The sequence below is a fragment of the Melozone crissalis genome, unplaced genomic scaffold (assembly GCF_028551555.1).
Source record: "Melozone crissalis strain CALT ecotype California unplaced genomic scaffold, PUWL_Pcris_2 ptg000042l_1, whole genome shotgun sequence".
Taxonomy (NCBI): Eukaryota; Metazoa; Chordata; class Aves; order Passeriformes; family Passerellidae; genus Melozone; species Melozone crissalis.
The window spans coordinates 57,841,602-57,859,770 of NW_026535820.1; the positions used below are offsets into that span (position 1 = coordinate 57,841,602).

General features: G+C 41.3%; 1 protein-coding gene across 1 annotated transcript in view; it reads right to left on the minus strand.

Moving 5' to 3' along the window:
• The window catches only part of ELOVL2 (ELOVL fatty acid elongase 2), a 50,041-nt gene extending 39,510 nt beyond the window's left edge, over positions 1-10,531 (minus strand). The window contains exon 1 of the mRNA XM_054284692.1: positions 10,448-10,531. Coding sequence (XP_054140667.1) covers positions 10,448-10,450 — 3 coding nt within the window. The 5' untranslated portion in view covers positions 10,451-10,531. The remainder of the gene's footprint in view (positions 1-10,447) is intronic.
• Positions 10,532-18,169: the final 7,638 nt, after the last annotated feature.

Consider the following 18,169-nt stretch of genomic DNA (forward strand, 5'->3'; position numbering starts at 1 on the left):
TGGAGGGACCAGCAGAATTCCACACGGATGTAACATTCTCCTTGGCCAGACTCACTGGACCCACTGCCAGCAGTGGAGTGCTTGTGTCTTAATTTGTATCTTAATTGTATCTTAATTTCTCTTCAAAAACAGGGAGTGCAGGACTCTGGCAAGGTAACTAAGTCTGAGGTATGTGTGTGCATGTTTTCTATCTGTCCCATGCAGGGACTGGTCACATAGGTCAGGTTGTATCTTGCTTTAGCCACATTCTTAAAAGTAACAGCACTCAGCTCCTCTTGTTCTTACAGCTTGGGTGTGTTCTTTTGCCCACTGGAGAAATGTTTTTCCTTGGTTTGCAGTCATTTGCTGTGCCATTTCTTTGGGTAGTTTCTGCCCAAATGGATAGAACCTTTCCTGAGCTATTTATAGGGATGTAAGCTGGAAAAGGTGAAAGAAAATAATTTGAGGGAGAGGGAGGTGTTTGTAGCATGCTGCTGAGGATTAGAGAGTTCACATCCCAGCTTCTAAGGTTTCAGCCTTAATCTTCCAACACATGCAAAGCCTTTCAATTTCACTTCGAGGTCATTACCCATGTACAAAACTGTCTAACTGCTGGGTGACAAATGTGGACAAAAAATTCAGTACAGGAAGCTTTTCAATTTGGAGAGTAAATTGTTCTGGGAAAGAAGCATGAAGTTTTCAGTAAAAATACCTACTTCAAAAATCTGTACCTTAGATTTTAAATCAAGCAGATTTCAAGCTTGTGAGTTGTAATAGACATTTATCTCCTAATTTATCACTTGATGGTAGATAGCATTTACCATTTACTGCTGATTGAAAGAAGAAAAGTAAACCCAAAAAATTCTGAAGGGTAAGCCTGTCATGATGTCTAAAGCATATGTAAAGCAAACATGACTAGAAAACCTGCAGTACTTCAGTGGATATTGCTGGTCGTGCAATACATCTTGTGCCTTTGTAATTATGTTCCGTATTAGAAGATCAGCTTTCTTGGTGGAGGCTTTTCACACAGCTAGCTTTCTTCAGCATTCAGGAAGATCATCTGATAGGATCAGCCTAAGCTGACCTGGAAAGACAAGCACCATTGAAGTTGGGAATTTCCATGTGCCATAACAGCTCCATGAGAGCCCTGCACCGCTGGGGCTGTCACTGTCACACCTCTCCAGACTGAATGAATTGCTTCTCAGAAGAAACAGCCATTATAAAGATGGACATCATTTGGAAAAATTTTGGTTCCCTTGATAGTTAAGCATCAATGAGGTTCAATGCTGCTCCAAAGTGGAGTGGGAGAAAAACTAGAGTTGCTGGCAAGGTCAGCTTGAAGTATCTGAGACCTGATATACATCACACACACTGATCAAGTACCTCTTTCCAGAAAATGAATATCCTCACCAGCTTAGGTTTCCAAGAAGGATAAGCATCACTTCTTACTTTGCATCATGTGTGTGCTGTTAGGAATTTGAAGAGATGACAATTTCTTACAAGTAAACGCAATAAATACGTTTGTTCTACAGAAGTTAGAAACAGCTCTGATGGCTCTTGTAGCTGATTTAAGTTTCAGTACAGATAAGCTTAAAAACTAAATAAATAGATAAGGTAATAAAGATAAAATGAGAACCTTTTGTACTCAAAAAAACCCCCAAAAAACACCAACTAAGGGAGAAAAACCAACTAGCAGACACAGAATAATTGTTTTCCGGTGAAATGCATTGTCTGAAAGAGTGGCAAAGGTAATAATGGTAAATCTAGTTATTTAATATCATACAGTACTAAGATGTTTCAGGCAAAAAAGCAGTGCTAAGAAGCTTTCCCCTGGAAAACCAACTATAGCAAGAAATATATACCTCTGTTTAAGTCAGTGCAATCTATAAATGTGGTGAGGGAGTAAATGTGTGACAGTTGTGAGAGTTAGGTGAGCAGGTAAAATAAAAGAATTCCAAGTATCACTGATTTTAAAGAAAATCCATCTATTTAGAATGATTTCTTTTATGAAGGCTATAAGAAAGAAAGCAGGAGGTAATGTCTGAAGATGTCCTCTGGTACTTTCCCCAGCTAGGTATAAACACTGTGTTATTTGAGGGTTCTAATTGAAATTGAAAGCTTCCTTCATTCTGACTGTGCATATGTCTCTCTCCTAATTTAAATTCAGTTACCTGCAGTATTAACCTGAGGAGCTGATCAGGTGTATATTGATCAAAATATATCCTAAACTGGTTTTTGGAGCCAAATGCATGATCATTTCAGGTAACAAATTCTCAAACCCCACCTAATGCCGGATGGATGAATGAAGTGTCACAGGTATTTAATCATCTACTTTGTTGTTGAGTTCGGTGTTCTTAATTTACACTGACTCATTATTTGAATAATATTGCATCCTCTTTGCTGAAACAACCACCTTATTGCATCCAATGAAAGCCTCTGAGAATTACACTTACTCCAGTGTCTTATCAGTGCTGTTCATATTTGGAGGTGGAACAGTGGGGAGACGCCTTTGTAAAAGAAGCAAGAACATGTGAAACCCCAAGTTTCCTAAGACCAGGGGACTAGCACGGGTTTCTTATTTTCAGCTGATCAGGATGTTCCTTATCCTATTGAGTGCCCAGGACCTGTGAGGTTTACTAAGTGTTTGCTGTATGCCTGTCAAGCTTCAGCAAGACCTGAGGTTTTACAAGCCAGAATATTGAAATACTCACACTCCTTTAAACTCAGGAAAACACATCTGGGGGGAAAATGGGACAGTGCTGTCTTCTTTCTCTTTTACGCCTGTCTTAAAGACACTGCTCTCTGTCTTGGCTTTCAACTTTGTACCGTTCCATCAAACCACTTTCTGATCTGAATTCTGACATCTCCCAAAGCTGTCTGGCAAACAGAAGAAAATTACTTCCTGATTGATGAAAAAGAAATTATTTTGTGAAAAAAAATTCTATTAAATGTAGTCCTGAAGGGACATTTTAATTATACCAGATTTGAAATAAAATTATGCTGCAAATTTAGTAAATGTAAAATGGGAAAAAATGGTTCTTTTTCTCCAGTTAGGTTATGAGATATATTTTTTAGTTTTTCTTTAAGTTATTGCAATCAAAAGAACTCTTATCTAGCCTTTTATCTTTGAAGGGTTTTTATAGATACTATTAAAATACGGGCTTAGAAAGTCTACAGCAGTAAGGAAGAAATAACTGCATTGAACCCAAAAGGTTTTCATTTCAGTTTTCACTGAAATGGAGAGGTATTTATATTTTGCTGAACAATAAAGCTGAATGCTACCTCTTCTGTTGCCTTGCACAAATTGCCAGTTTTAAAGACAAATTTCAAATGTGGTTCAGCACCAAGAAATCACAAGCTGTATCTCAGCTTTCAAAGGAGAGCTTGAAGATCCTGCAATACTTTTGCCACATATAAAAAAAAAAATCTTAGAGAGAATATGTAACTAAATTTCTGCCTGAAAAAGGAGCCCTGGAAATTGAAAAGAACACTATAAAACTAGAGATGTGATGTACTTTATTTTCCTGGTTCTGGGGAAGGACTGATTGAGCAGCTCTTTCTCATGGTTCTTAATCATCAAGCTACCAGATAAAGCCAATAGCTCCAGTATTTCAACAGGAAAAATGTCCAATGTTGCTTTTAAGGGTGAATCCAGATTCTTCTAACACATTTTTCAGTGGATGTACCTAATTTTTGGGAGAAGATTTGGATTTCTTAGGTAACTCACATAAATAAGCTGTCTACTACTTGGAGAATGATGATCACTGCTAGCTGGAAGACATCTCTCACTTCTGTTTTCAGTAGCAGCAGGAAGTGGGAAGAAGAAAGGAACCTATGAAGACTTTGCTAATCTGAACTGGTTTCTGATATACTTGTTTTCCAAGTCTTTGATTTTTCTTTTTCCTCCATTAACTTGAAAATATGGAGTTTTTGCCTGGCTTCATGCATACTTTTCTGTCAGTATTAAAAGCTATGCCTTGGAAAGAAGTCGAGTCAAGTGAGTACTCCTAGGTAAGAAGGGCTGATTTTAAAATTTAAATCCACAGTACAGTCTGGTGTAACAGCAAAGCAACACTGAAATGCTACCCTAGGAAGACACACAATACTAACAGCTGAGAGGACAGATGCAGCTGGTTCTAAAAAATATCCCATTGCATGGGGTACTTTTCATATCACACAAGCATCTGAATTGGGGAGAAGGATAATTTTGAGTAGCCAATCACAATGCAAATTGTGTAAATTACTTAATATATAAAGGTATTTAAATAATAAATTGACAAGTATATAAATATAAAAACATATAAAGACAATGATTTTTACCCCTGGCATTGCATGGACTACTGACAAACTCTGAAAAAAATTACACCATGTGCAGAGTAAAACATGGTTCTGGCACAAATACCAACTCCTATCTGATCAGACCTTGCACAACCTCACAGCTAATCTTTTAAACTCCAGCAGAAGTAACTTGGCTGGCTGCAGCCAGCAATGGGAGAGAAAGCAGGTGTGGACAGTAATATTCAGAACTGCCTTACCAAGAGATGTGCCAATTCCCTGACAAGGAAATCACTCTGGAAAAGTTTGCCAACCATTTATTCCTTGCCAATTTGAAGGCACTTTGCTTTTTGGAACAGTTTTATCCATGCTTACAGAAAAATGCAAGAAACAGTCTTGTTTTACTTCTAGTTGGATATGAAAATGCAAGTGTAATATAAGGAAATAAGGAAGCAGAATCTGATGCCTGCTTTCTAAAGAGTCACTTGAGAACACAAAACAACAACTAAAGAAGGAAATATCTTCTCCTATAAACTGGTCCTTAACTTTGTTTTCTTCCTTCCACTTCTCCCTTAAATCCTGGAGGGCAAATCCCTGTTTTTCAAATGCTAATTTATGTTTTGGACTTCAGTCATGTTTAAAGAAGACAGCACAAGGAGAGGAAAGAAAATGACAGTTGATTTTCAAGCTTAATAAAGAACAAAACAGAGGGTATGGAAGTCCTCTTATGTCTCCTCCTCCAAAACAATTCTCAATTTTCCTCTTTTAAAACCCTAAATGAACCCTAATGAACTCCGAGGACACTTCTTAAAATTGTATGAAACCCAAATAACAGAGCGCTGTCTGCTGGCACAGGATAAGAGGGTGCCCAAGCTAATTAGTTCCCTTTCTCCATCAGCCCAAACAGTGGGTATCCTAGAGTTTAATCCACACATAACTGGAATTTTAAAGCCCAGACTCTTAAACCCATTACACCATGGAAACACCCAGACCGACACTTTCCTCAGAATAAAAATGCTAATGACTGTGCTGCATGGTAATGCCCTAGTGATACAAAATGTCTGTAAACTGCCCCAGTTATTGTCACCTAGAGGAAATAACAACAGCTGTAGACTTTTTATCACGTGTGTAAGTCAGTCCCCCTGTTAGGCTGCTGTACCACATTGTCTTTGCTGGCTAAAAAGCTTCACGAATGGTGACAAGCATCCTGTAGGAAGTTCTTTAAGAAATAAGGGAAGAATGGTTTGGTTGTGGCTCCTAATGCTTGGGTTTAGGACATTTATTTGAAACTTGGTCACCCTACTTCTAATTTCCATTTCTTGCTGTGTTTGGTTTTCAAATGATGACACAGAATATGAGCTATTTCTTGCTTCATTTCCATATCTGTCCTCCTTAGGGTGAAAAAAATCAAAATCTCTCCAACCAATGATGAAAAGGTAATGATCTTAATTTTTTATTCTCTAATTACATATCTTTGTATACAAATTTCTACCAGAGAGCCTGTGATTTCTTTCACTGTGGGGTGCTGACATTTACCACTTTATCACAGTCAGTTTTGACTAAAAAAAGGAAATTCAGGGCAGTTTAAAAGTTGTTACCTTGATCAACTCAATATTTAAAATTATCACTCTGTTCTTGTTAGACTGACATCAAGTCAGAGTACTTCCAGTATTAATGCCAATATAATGTTGTCATTTCTTGAAGATGTAAAGAATTCTAATTACACTGCTAAATCTGAATTTACCTCTTCCTCAAAAACTTAAAGTGGCATTTGCTGTTAATTAGGTAGATAAGATGCCCCACAGAAGTCATAAATATTCACTTCATTTCACATTGTACTCTACTTATCAACTGTGCAGCAGTCACATGGGTAAAGACACAGTCACTCAGATAGTGTGGCCCGTGTATTTAGCATATGACAAGGGAAGCCATGGAGGGTTTATCCAGATAATGGATTTACAAGCTCCACTGTTGCCAGGCACTCAGAAATTGGCTGATTAATTTGGTGTACTCAAATTCTGAAGTGTGGCATTTATGATGTGACAGAGCTGCACGTCCCGGGGTTGTTTCTTCTTCTCAGCTGGGCAATCCTCCTCGTACCTTTCCACCACTGCCTCACCAGGCAGGCTCATCCCAGCAGCTCTTTGCTGGAACAAGCAGTTGTGCACTTAATTCCATCCCCATAATTTCCCTCCCTTCTCTGTTACCTTCCGTAATTACAAATCAGACTGCACTTGGGACATATTATTTTATCATTGAATATAGATTTCAGACACTCTTTGTATGATGCTTAATAATGTCTCAGCTTTCAAATCAGTTTTACAGGCAGTATTTAACAAAACTCGGGAAGAATGATGATGTTATTCTATTTATTTACACTTGAATTTTGCTTAGATCAGGGAATAAACCAGCCCTTTATACTTGCCTTACTTTGGACTTTACTAATGCCTCAAGAAAATAATATTGCAGGGTTTTTTTCCCAACTTTTGATTGAGTCAGAAGTTCAAATTTAAAGTGTTTGCCTATGATTAACCTTTTTCTTCAATAAAGTCAAGCGATGCTATAAAGTTAAATGAATGTAAAATCGAGTTCCTGATGAACAAGAGGACTGTGCTTTTTTTCACAGATCAGACTGCTTGTAATGAAGATACAATGATCCGTCTTCAAGAATCAGAGGACCTTCCTAGAGATGAGAGGGATCAACACCAAGGGAATGCAGGTTTTGGTATGTGGGTATCTGTAACTATGAATGCAAATGAATTGGTGGACTCTTACTTCAGTTCCTGGAAGGTTTTTTCCCTAATCAATTTCACCATGTGCCAAAGGATTCAGTGTCTCTTCTTGAGTTTCTATGCAAGCAGAGCCTATCTTTCCTGTTCTATATGCAGCTTCTCAGCATGTTTTCTCATAGCCCACTAATTCTGTGTCAGCTGGCAATCCCCTGCCTTGCTGCTCTGGTTCTGGATGGCAGGGCTGCTGCAGTCCATTCCCTCTTCACTCTGCTGGAGCTGGAGAGATCTTGTGGGTGCTGTAGCACTGGATGTTGTGTCATCAGGTATTTGTGCTGAGCTGATCTCTGTCTGATGAAAAACATTTTCTTCCAATTTGCGTGCCACTGTTCAGTGGCTAGAACATCGCCTTTGCAATCATCCTTCTCATGCAGTATTCAGAGAAACTAACAAACACCAATGGACAATGAGACAGGGGTTTATTTTGGCTACAGTCAACAAAGAAGAGGCATTTTTGCTCTCTCTAGGGCTCTTTGCGTATGTTCTGCAATCAGTGTATGCCCACACCAAGGTCCATATCCTGATATGGTGGCCATGACGCTTATGAATGCTTAGAAGAGTTAGGTGTCTTTCTGTGTTGACTTCAGATTACAGGGGTACCAAAGCCTCTGAAGGAAATGAAAAGCATATTCTAGCTTCTGTCTCTCCTTCTACCACTGGATTCTTGTAAAGGTATAGATACTGGCAAAGGATCTGTAATATCTAAATACAGTCCTCATGTTTATGCTTACCTTAGTGCTACCTAGTCTCTTTGTAAGCATAAGTTGCCATGACTGTGCAATGCTATACACCCTCTTACCCCATGAAAGTGGGATTTGACCCCATGGAAAATACACTGACAAATCAAAATGTGTAATCGGTTTAAAGTTCAAGGGTGCAGCCAAATCCTGAGCCAGTGTAATTTGACCTAGATTCACTGAAGCAAGGAGAGCTGCAGTGAACTACATAAACAGAAGAACCAAGCCACTGTGGTTGCCCTCATACGGTGAGGATGATGAGGAAATACTAAATGCTTTATGATGGCAGTGGTTTGCTGCTTCAGCAAAATGTAGTTTCAAAACAAACAAACAAAAAAGTTTTCTTATCCAACTTTCTACAAATAATAGTGATTATTGAACACCCAGGATGCTGAAAAAACTCTCAGTTGAGTTTAAAGGACACTAGCAACATAAGCCTGCTTATCTCTATTTCTATACAAGTGAAGGGAATGCTCAATCAATGTTCCCACCACCTAGGCCAAAAATCTGTTTGTCCTACATTTGTTCCTGATACCTTTGGTAGTATACTCCAATGTCCCCATGACCCCTTGCCCCCAAGCTCCAGGTCCATCTAGAAATCGATGTGCTGTAACTTTTAACCCTGCATTAGCATCACTGCAACAGCTTTCATCAATAGCTCAGGTATTTGTTTCAGGAACTATTATTCCAAAGACACTCTTTCCAAAGTAACCTTCAGCCTTTATACTACTTCAAGGACTTTCTCAGATTGGCAATTCTTTCCTCAGAATGCCTTTATGTATGAGTAACAAAGCTTGGGAAATGTCAGCAACTTTTGAATGCTAAGATTAGTGGACATACAGAAGCGCAAAATTTGCTAATCTAAACCCACGTGTAGCTCTGAATGGCGACTTCTGGTTATTGCTTCCAGCCATTTCAAGAAAAATGTCAAGGTTAATTGAACAGCTCTAGGAACCAGAAGGAGTTAAGGGTAGGTCTCAGCTATAATTTCCATTGATATGAGGTTTCCAATGCCTATGTTACCAAATAATGCTTCCTTGATTTGCACCAGTATAACTGACTTCATCTCAGTCCTGGAAGGAATCAGAATGAAAGATTTTAACTAGTTCTGGATATTTTACCTTTCTTTCCTGCTGCCTCAGTACTCCTGAGCACCTGGGTATTACCTGTACCAATTACTGATAAATAATGTACATTACCTTCTGCAACACCAGGTATCTTTGTAACCTTCTTCCTCTGCCACAAGGGACACATTATCAATGGCTGGTATTCACTAAGTCTTTGTGCAGCTGTGGTAATTTAGTCATAGCTTTTGTGTTTATATTCCAAATTTAAAGGAAATAGAAATTCAATTATACCACTCTAAGGGGGCTCAGGCAGCATAAACTACTGCACCATTTCAGGTCTTTTCAATAGGGTCTTCTCATATCTATCATCCCAAAGTGGAGTTGGTGGCAAATAGAATACACAGGAGAAACAGATTCAGACTGACAGCAGGTGTACACATGGCTTTTAGAAAGAGGACTGAAGTTAATTCATAGAATGACTATTCGCATATTATTCATGTCTGGATTTATGGGGGAAGGAAGGGTCCAAACCAATTTTGGTTCAAGGAAGGCAGAATTTACTATATGTGATGAAAAGACTTTTTTTGGGGGGGGGGGGGGGGGAAGTATTTTTGTGGTTAAATCATATGAAACAAAAACTAGGCTCAGTTAATCATGTCTCAAGCTTCTGATACAACAAGCTTTGCCAAATTATTCATCCCAATGTGCCTCAAAATTTAAGGCTGCAAACCACTTCTTTGATAGTGTCCTACTTTGTAAGGTCGGCAGTACACTTAATGCATTGCTGTTTATAAACAGGATGAGCCCCTTTGGGAAAGTTACTATGACTGCAAAGACACAATGTGCTATGGGGAATCGGCACTGCTCGCTAAATAGGTGACTTCATTGTTCCACTTTAACTCTTTTAAATGCTGAACTAGAATCTAAAACTCCATTGTTCATTCATTACATGGAGAAAAAAAAAAAAAAGAGGAAGTGTTCCACTACAGATTGCATGGCTAAAGCAAGAGATTCTGTTAAGATAACAAATTAACGGGAATAATCGGTTTATGTAACACGCTCAAACGCACCTCGGGGTAGAGCAGAATGCACCTGCTCGGAGCGGGAAAGGGCGCAGGGCAGCGGGGGAGATGGATGCCCAGGGGCTGCGCTCCATCTCTCGCTCCCTCTCTCCATCCCTCCCTCCCACCACCCAGGACCGCGTTCCTCCACGCGCCTGTCCCCGCTCCCGCCCGGCTCCCCGTGCTGCGCGGCTGCCCCCGGGGCTCCCTGTCCCCCATCCCTTCTGCCCCGCTCCCCAAGGGTCCCTCTGTCCCTCCCTCCTTCCCTACAATGCCCAAGCTCAGCGGCTCGACCCGACCCGCGCCGGCGGCTCGAGTGCCTGCCGTGGGGGCTGGGGGCATCTGAGGCCGTGCTCCCCCTTCCCCCCGAAAAATCACGCCCGAACGCGGCCCGCAGCAGCGGGGAAGCGGCGGGGAGGAGGGCGGGCGGGCAGCGGGGTCTCTCCGCCGGCCCCGGTGGAGCGGGGGCAGGGAGGAGAGGGGCAGGGGGCCCGGGGGATGTGCGTGCGCGGGGAGGGGACGCAGGGGTCCCCACTCACCATGGTGGCGGCGCGGCGCTGTCCAGGGTATCGGCGGCTCGGCGCGGCTCTGCAGGCGCGGCCCCGCGCCCGCCCTATAAGGCACCGCCTTCCCCGGCCCCGGCGCGCCCGCCCCGCCGTGAGAGGGCGGGCACGGGCAGCACGGGGGGCCGGGGCTCCGCGGGGCGGGCAGAGCCGAGCCGGGCCGTGGGGAGGCGGAGGGGAGCGGTATCTGGGCGGGGGAGAGGCTGTACGGGGCTGCTCCATCACCCACCCAGCTGTCGCGGCAGATGGTGGCCGTTTGCCTTTGTTGGAATCCACCCTGTCGGGAAGATTCAATTCACTGTCGAGCTGCTTTGGGAGCAGACAGGGTCACTGAATCTGTTGGATTCAGCTTGGGTTTGCTCTATGGCCCAGCACTCGTTTTTACAGGCTGAACTTCTCTGATCTGAAGCCCTGAATCCTGCACACGCGGTGCCAAAGTGAGATCCACCACTTGGAATGGTTACCAGTTGGTCTCAATAATCTCAGAGGTCTCTAAATGATTCCATGATTCCAACTGTGGCATCACCAAGGAGATCTGTCTCTTGGGGAGTGACTGCTAAGAAAATGTTCAGGCTGGCTAAGAGGGAAACAAAAGTCACACAGAGCAGGAGCTACTGATCCCATCACAACTCAGCCTCTGACACACAACAGAAAAAGAGTCAGGGACAGAAGTGGCCTTGTGCTTGGTGTAACAACCAAACAAAAATCTCACACCTTCAAAATGCATTTTTGTTCCAAGTGGTAACAAAGTCTTACAGCTACTATAAAACATTTATTTAAGCTATCAAAGCTGGTTGAAAATTTCCTGCTTTTTTATCCCTGCTTTTAATAAAGAGATCAAAATAATATTTCTTAAAAACTCTTACTATTTTTAGTTTTTATTTTCTAAAGGAAAATTTGTCAAGAAATTACATATCCATACATGCACTTCCATAGCTGCCTTCTCAATTCTGTGTTCATAGTTTGGTTGACCACAGCTCAGAGATGAGTTTCCATGTCAGTGGGACAAACAGTGGAAATAAGACAAGAAGAGCATGTGTGGTGCAGGACTGGTGTCATCTTCACAAACTAAAGCATATTTGATGTACAGACATGCTGTATTTGTCAAAAATGTAGCACTGATGTTCTGGAATTTGAGATTTCCTTCCTGATTGTCTCTTTTTCCATGTGCTACTCCAGCCCTTGCTTTCTCTTGGATCTAGACACAGAGGTCCACCAAAGGCAGTGAGGATGGTGATCTTCCCGGGGCTGCTGCCTGCCCAGAAATGATACTGCCAGGAGGTTCATGTGAAAGCCTGTCCTTATGTAATTTCTAACCCAATTTTACAGACACAAACTTGATTGCTCAAGCTTCCAAATTCCAGCATGTTAGTCCAAACTAACTGCCCCAATTCCTGAGGTTGACCTGCCAACCTTTCCCCTACTTCATCTTTTCCATCGGTTATTCATTTAATTCTTTGTCCGTCATTACAAACAATGTTGAAATATTGAGAGGAAATACTTTCTATACCTATTTTTTCCCCAGAGAAATTGTTCACTAAAGAGAAAATTGTCCTCTTTGTCCAAAAAACTTGTCACTCTTTAGGTGCTGTAGAGCGAGGAACAGTTTGGAAGCTGACTGACATAGAAGTGACCCAGTGCATTGCAGTGCTTTGGCTTCACAATTTTTATTCCAGTTTCTTTATAGTCGAAAATAATCTGGGTTAGTGTGTAAAGCCAAATCTAGACCTAAAAATATGGTAATAAGAGGTATTTTTGTCTTTATTCTTGTTATTCTTTGTCTAAAACAGAAAGGAAACCTATGTTCAAGTCTGGTAAAGATGTCATATTTCTAATTTATTCAGTTACTTGTTCCTGAAAAATTATATTCATACTAATTGATACTTTTCTTCCTTAACTAGTTTCCTTCTACAGCAGCAACTTTCTTTTTTAGAAAAACAATAGTGTCTCCAGTGAAGAACAAATAGGATTCTGGTGGCATCTAAGAGAAGCTGTAATAGCATAATGGATATTTTTAACACCTCTCTAAGGACCTAAATTTTGAGATTTAAGGGCTGTGGCAGGATTTGGATTCATCTGTTTTGTAGGGAGAGTGATGCCATGCATTTAGTTAGATCCCAGGCACTAAGCAGAGCAGACCTCTGACAGCCAGCTTCCAGTGATTGTTGAGCAGCACATTGTCCTGAGATAAAAGGCAGAAAAATAAGTTTACATATGGACAAATAGACTTGCTTAGTTCCAGCTGAAATTCCCTGAAAACTGGCAGAGTAAGAAGAGGCAGTTTAAACAACACTTCATTCTGGGGCAATGCTGTTACACAACCACCACTGTTCAAAGTGCAGTACCACAGGGAGTGAGCTTGAGCACTGCTGGTCTAGGGATGGTTCTAGGTTGTATTTTATCACAAACTACCTAATTTACAGAATCACAGGCTTGTTGAGGTGGAAAGGGACCTCTGGATATCATCTTGTCCAATCAACCTGCTCAGGAAGGGTCTCCTACAGCCAGCTGCCCAAGTTGGTGTCCAGTCATGTTTTGGATATCTCTACATCTTAGGAAAAGCACATTTGAGTTGCAATGACTTCAGAGCTGACAGATCCCACTGGGCTTACAGCTTGGTAGGAAACAGGGTGGACAAGGTATCCCTGATCAGTCAACTACCAGCAATGCTTAGATCCCACTAAGTTTCAACCAGCAGGAAAAAGTTTCAGTTCAGGAAAGAAAAGCCTTTCTGTCTCCCACTACCACGTCACCTACTAGCAGTCACTGCTCTTGACCCGACCATGACCTCTTCTAAAGCTTGGGATTTAAACTCAGGGCATGCCTGTTTCACAAAATTGTTCTGCCAGCAGCCTCTATCTAATTCACTGGCAAAATGACTCTTCTGTCTCTGAGCATCTAGCTCAGATGAAAGAGGATACATTTCTTCTATTATCCATTCTTTTGCTAATATTTTGGCATAGAACAATGGTTATGTACCTGCAGATTTCAATTTTGCTAGTGACACCATGGGGAGTTACAAGATCAGTGTGACAGAATTTTATAGAATCATAGAATGGATTGGAAGGGACCTTAGAGATCATCTAGTTCCAAGCTCTCTGTCATAAACAGGGGCCATTCTCTAAAACAGCTTGCTCAAGGCCCCATCCAGCCTGGGCCTGGCCCCTGCCAGGGGTGGGGCATCCACAGCTTCCCTGGGCAACCTGTTTCAGTTCCTCACCACCCTCACAGTAAAGAATTTCTTCTATGTATCTAACCTAAATGTCTCCTCCTTCAGTTAACTTTTGTTAATTTTATTAACTCAGAACTGTCAGTAATGAAACTGCAGGTGATCAAATCTGAGTAATTAGGCTGAAGTGAAAATTTGGAAGTTTGTTCCCTTGTACTTCTCTGGTATGGTTAGTTCTTTCTAAATGTTATTTTCAGCTTTGAAACTACAGCTGGTGTAATATGTCCGTAAAGACAATGCCTCATTAAATTGCCAACTGCTAGCAAGTAAAATAAAAACTAAGTCAAAATAAATTTATGCGGGTAGAAGCACTGAATTGAGCAATTGTGGAGCTCTGAAGTTTTTGTAGTAAATATTTTGTTTTAGCACCCTCTCTCGGACACAAACCATCACTGCTGGTGTTTACTCTCACAGGGCTTGGCTAAAGCTGGAAAGCATTTGCAACAGGAAAAGTGCTCAGCTGCACTCACAGATACAGCTTAGCTATGTATTTTTGTATTCTATAAATTAACATAAGTAGAATTTTCTCATCCCTCTTAGACTTATCATCTTTATACAAATAGTCTGTCCTGTTCATTTAAGCCAGCCAAGAAGTGGGAAAAGCATGAGGGCTCCAAAGCAAATACTGAAGGTGAGCTGTTACAAAAGACCATAAGCTCCTCGCTGCCTGCATGTCTCCTGTGAGGAGCCTGCTGGCGTTACCTGCTGGGAATTGAGGATGAACCTCAATTTTCTCTCTTACAGTCACCAGTGTTTGGTGTTAGGGTAGCTTGTGGAGGTCTCAGTTTGGGACCATGGTCTTGCTATCCACAAGATACATATGTCTACATACAAGAGTTCCCAGTGTCATGAGTAACAGTGTAACACAGAGAGAAAGGGGTGGAAGGAAGGGGTTACTCTGTATGCCCACCCCGGGAAAAGAGAAGTGTATTAATGCCAAAATAAAATCAGCAGTGGGAAGGTCAATAAGTACATTCTGAATAGCAGAAGGGGCTACAATTTGCATTTTCTGCATGAACTGTAACTATCTGCCCGGCTTCTAGAGTACAACTGATAGGCAGTCAAGTTCCTATACATTATTTTGGCTCCAGTAGTTAATATGGTTGCCAGTTACCTTCAGAGATACTATATGTGCCAAGAGAAGGCTTAAAAAATTAGGACACTGTAGAACAAAAACTGCCTGGATTACTTTAACTTGCTCTTCCTGCCCACATTCATTTTACTAAGCCTTATTTGCAATAATAGCCTTCGGCAACACTCCCACTTCATCAATGCAGGGTGCAGATGATAATAAACAAACAGGATGCCATGAATGATGCAAGGATCTCGAAAAGGACAAAAAAAAAACAACCAGAAAACAAAAACCAAACCAAAGTTAAGTGGCTGAAATTCTTTTTCAGGACAAGAATAAATGTCTTATATAGAATAATTTCTATGCTATTTACATATAAGTTTTTACAGCTAGTCAATGATTTCATTCTTCCTTCTCCTGTCTCCCTCTAGGTAACCAAGTGTGGGTTTGTTGAAGTGCTCAGCACTTGCAGCAGGACCCGATATCAGCAAAAGCTGTGCTACAAATAAAGGGAGGCATGAGATTTTCCCCACATGCCAGCTCACAAGCAGGCTAGAAGGGGCAATCAACAATCAGTTGACACTTCAAATGTGTCTGTCTGCCTCAGCCCTCTCCAAGGTGAAGGAGGAATAATAAGATCCCTCCCTTTGTCCTGTTATGCAAACACAAACAGTGCTTAACTGGCTGCTGTGAAACAACTGGTTGGTCTAGATGCATCAGCTCACACACCCTGAAAATAAGGTTTGTGCCCTCAGCATCTGTACCCCTTTTCCCTGAGCTAGAGTCTTTATCTCTCTTATTCACAGCACTGTGGGGCCTCGTTGCTTTGAGGAAACGTCAAATGCTGCTGCAGTGAGCCAGCCCGTGGCTTGGAGCACTGTTGGGCAGAGGCCCTCTGAGTGCCCCCTCTCTGCAGTCTGGTGCTGCTGCAGTCCTTCTGCTGCCTGATGGCCTGAGCATCCTCTTTTCCCTGCCCCCAAAATATATCTCGGTGTGTCTGTGGTTGTACACACTGAGAGAAGATGTGGGAAGATCGATCAGTGTTGAGCATCACAGGAAAGAGTGTTCAATGTGGAATATTGATAGTATGCAGGCAGCATGTAAAGAGAGGATGGAGAGAAGGTCATCATGTCATGAGTGGGATTTTTCCATCCTCCTCAGGGAATAGATAAGCTAGATCCAATTTTGTGACTCCGCATCACACATATACACATAAGGAACTGGATATACCAAGATTAGATTTGTGTAAGTAACCTTTTATCTGAACTTCAGTGAATAGAAAACCTCATGTGTCCAACAGTAGTTCTGTTTTCTTTTGTATGATTTTATGGAGTTTTGAAAAATAACCATGTCCACATTGCAGCTCACCTATCCCAAATGCATCACCATGGCTATTGTACAGATTTTTGGCACATTAGCACATGAAATGATACATAGTGGGATAGATGTGTATTTATTTGTGTCATTTAACTTCCATCTGAAGAAAAGTCTTAGGTAAAATACATGTAATATGTTTAGGTTTTTTTCATTCATATGGAGATCTGCATGCATATAAATCTTAACTGACACAAAGTGGCTCAAAAGAAAGCGTTTATTTCATGTATTGGGAAAAATAGAATAACAAAGATTGTGCTGACCGAATAGCTGGAGGAGGAAAAGTTTCTTCTTGTATCTCATGGCTTGGTTACAGTGTAACCCCCAGTTACCTCCCACCTATACATCTATCTCCTAGTGAAGTTCCTTGGCCATTATGCCAGGAAGTCCTTTTCATGTCTATCCTGAGGACAATTTCAGTAGTTCACCTATACTGGCATTCAGCAGTCTCAGGCAAGAGATTAGAGGGAAAGTCTAATGGAACAAGGAAGAATTATCCCCAGTGGAGGAGGACTAGGTTAGGGAACACATACACAAAATGGAAATATCTTAAGTTCCCAGGGCCTGAGAGGCTGTGTCCTTGAGAGAGCTGGCTGATGTCACTGTGAGGCTGCTCTCAATTAGCTTTGAAATAGGCTGCTGACTGGGAGATGTTCCTGGAGAATGGATGAGACCAAGCATCTCTTCTATCTTCAAGGGGAGCAAGAAGGAAGGGCTGGAGAACTTCAGGCCTCTGAGCTTCATCTCAGTCTCTGGAAAGGTCATAGAGGAAATCTTCCTGGAATTCATGTGATCTCTGAAAACATGAAGATCAAGGTAATTGTGACCAATCAAAATAGATTTATGGGCAGGAAATCATGCCTAAGTCACCTGATGGCCCTCTACAACAAGGTGACTAGCCTGGTGAATGAACTAGAGAAAGGGACAACATGAATAAGTTAAATTAGGGTTTTCCAAACGGAACATACATTGATTAGAAGGCATCCAACCTGTACAGAACATATTAGGACTTTAATTACTACTTGTTTTCATTTTTTACTTCATAGTCTATTGGAATCTCAGAATATGCAGAGTTGGAAGGGACCCATCAGGATCATCAAATCCAACTCCTGGCCCTGCACAAGACACAGGACACCCCAAGAATCACTGTGTGCCTGAAATTCCATATTGCCTGGGGCAGTACTCTATATGTTTGAATGTATGATCCATATATATATCCACGTATATCTGAGGCCTATATACACGGATCATGTATATTTATTGCTCCCAAACTACCTGATCGCAAGATTAATTCTTTCTTCAGCTCTGAATGCTGTGTGGTTCTGCAATGCTTGGGGATGTGATGTGAATGAATCTATTGCTACTATTATTATAGCAGTTTGGAACCATAGAATGGCATATTTGGATTATTTTTGTAGCCCTTACATTTGACAGCTATTTTACAGAAATGAGAAGGTAGTAGTCCCATATCCAGAGAACTGCAGATGGTAAGCAAAAAATCAGAGAAACAGAACAGCGCAGCTAGGAGGAAGCTTATTTTTCAAAAATAATATGGTTGCAACTGTTACTACTTTGCTTTGCTTGTAATACAAAAGAAACCTTGCTTAAGTATATGTAACAAGTGCTGAGGCGAGATTGTAATAACATTTAAAGATCAGGGTCATGTCAAAGTTAAAACTTGGAAAATAACAGAAAACATGTTTCAATGTAAATGATACTTGCAAAAGACATACTAAGTGGTTTAACACTCCAGACAGAGTATTAAACAGGGCTTGGAATGTTGGGAAAAGAAGGCTAAGATCGGAAAGAAAGAACTCCAGGTGGATTTGGTGAAATCACAGTAGATTTAAGGAATGTGGATGGGGGACCACACATGCAGGTAATTTTGGTTTACAGGTATGTTGGAAGGAGGAGGCATGAGGCATGCTCAGAGTGCAGGAAAACAAAGAATTGTTAGCTTCGCTTAAACAGGAAGATTTTTAAATACTACATAAAAGAAACAAAGAACTGGACTAGCTTTCTC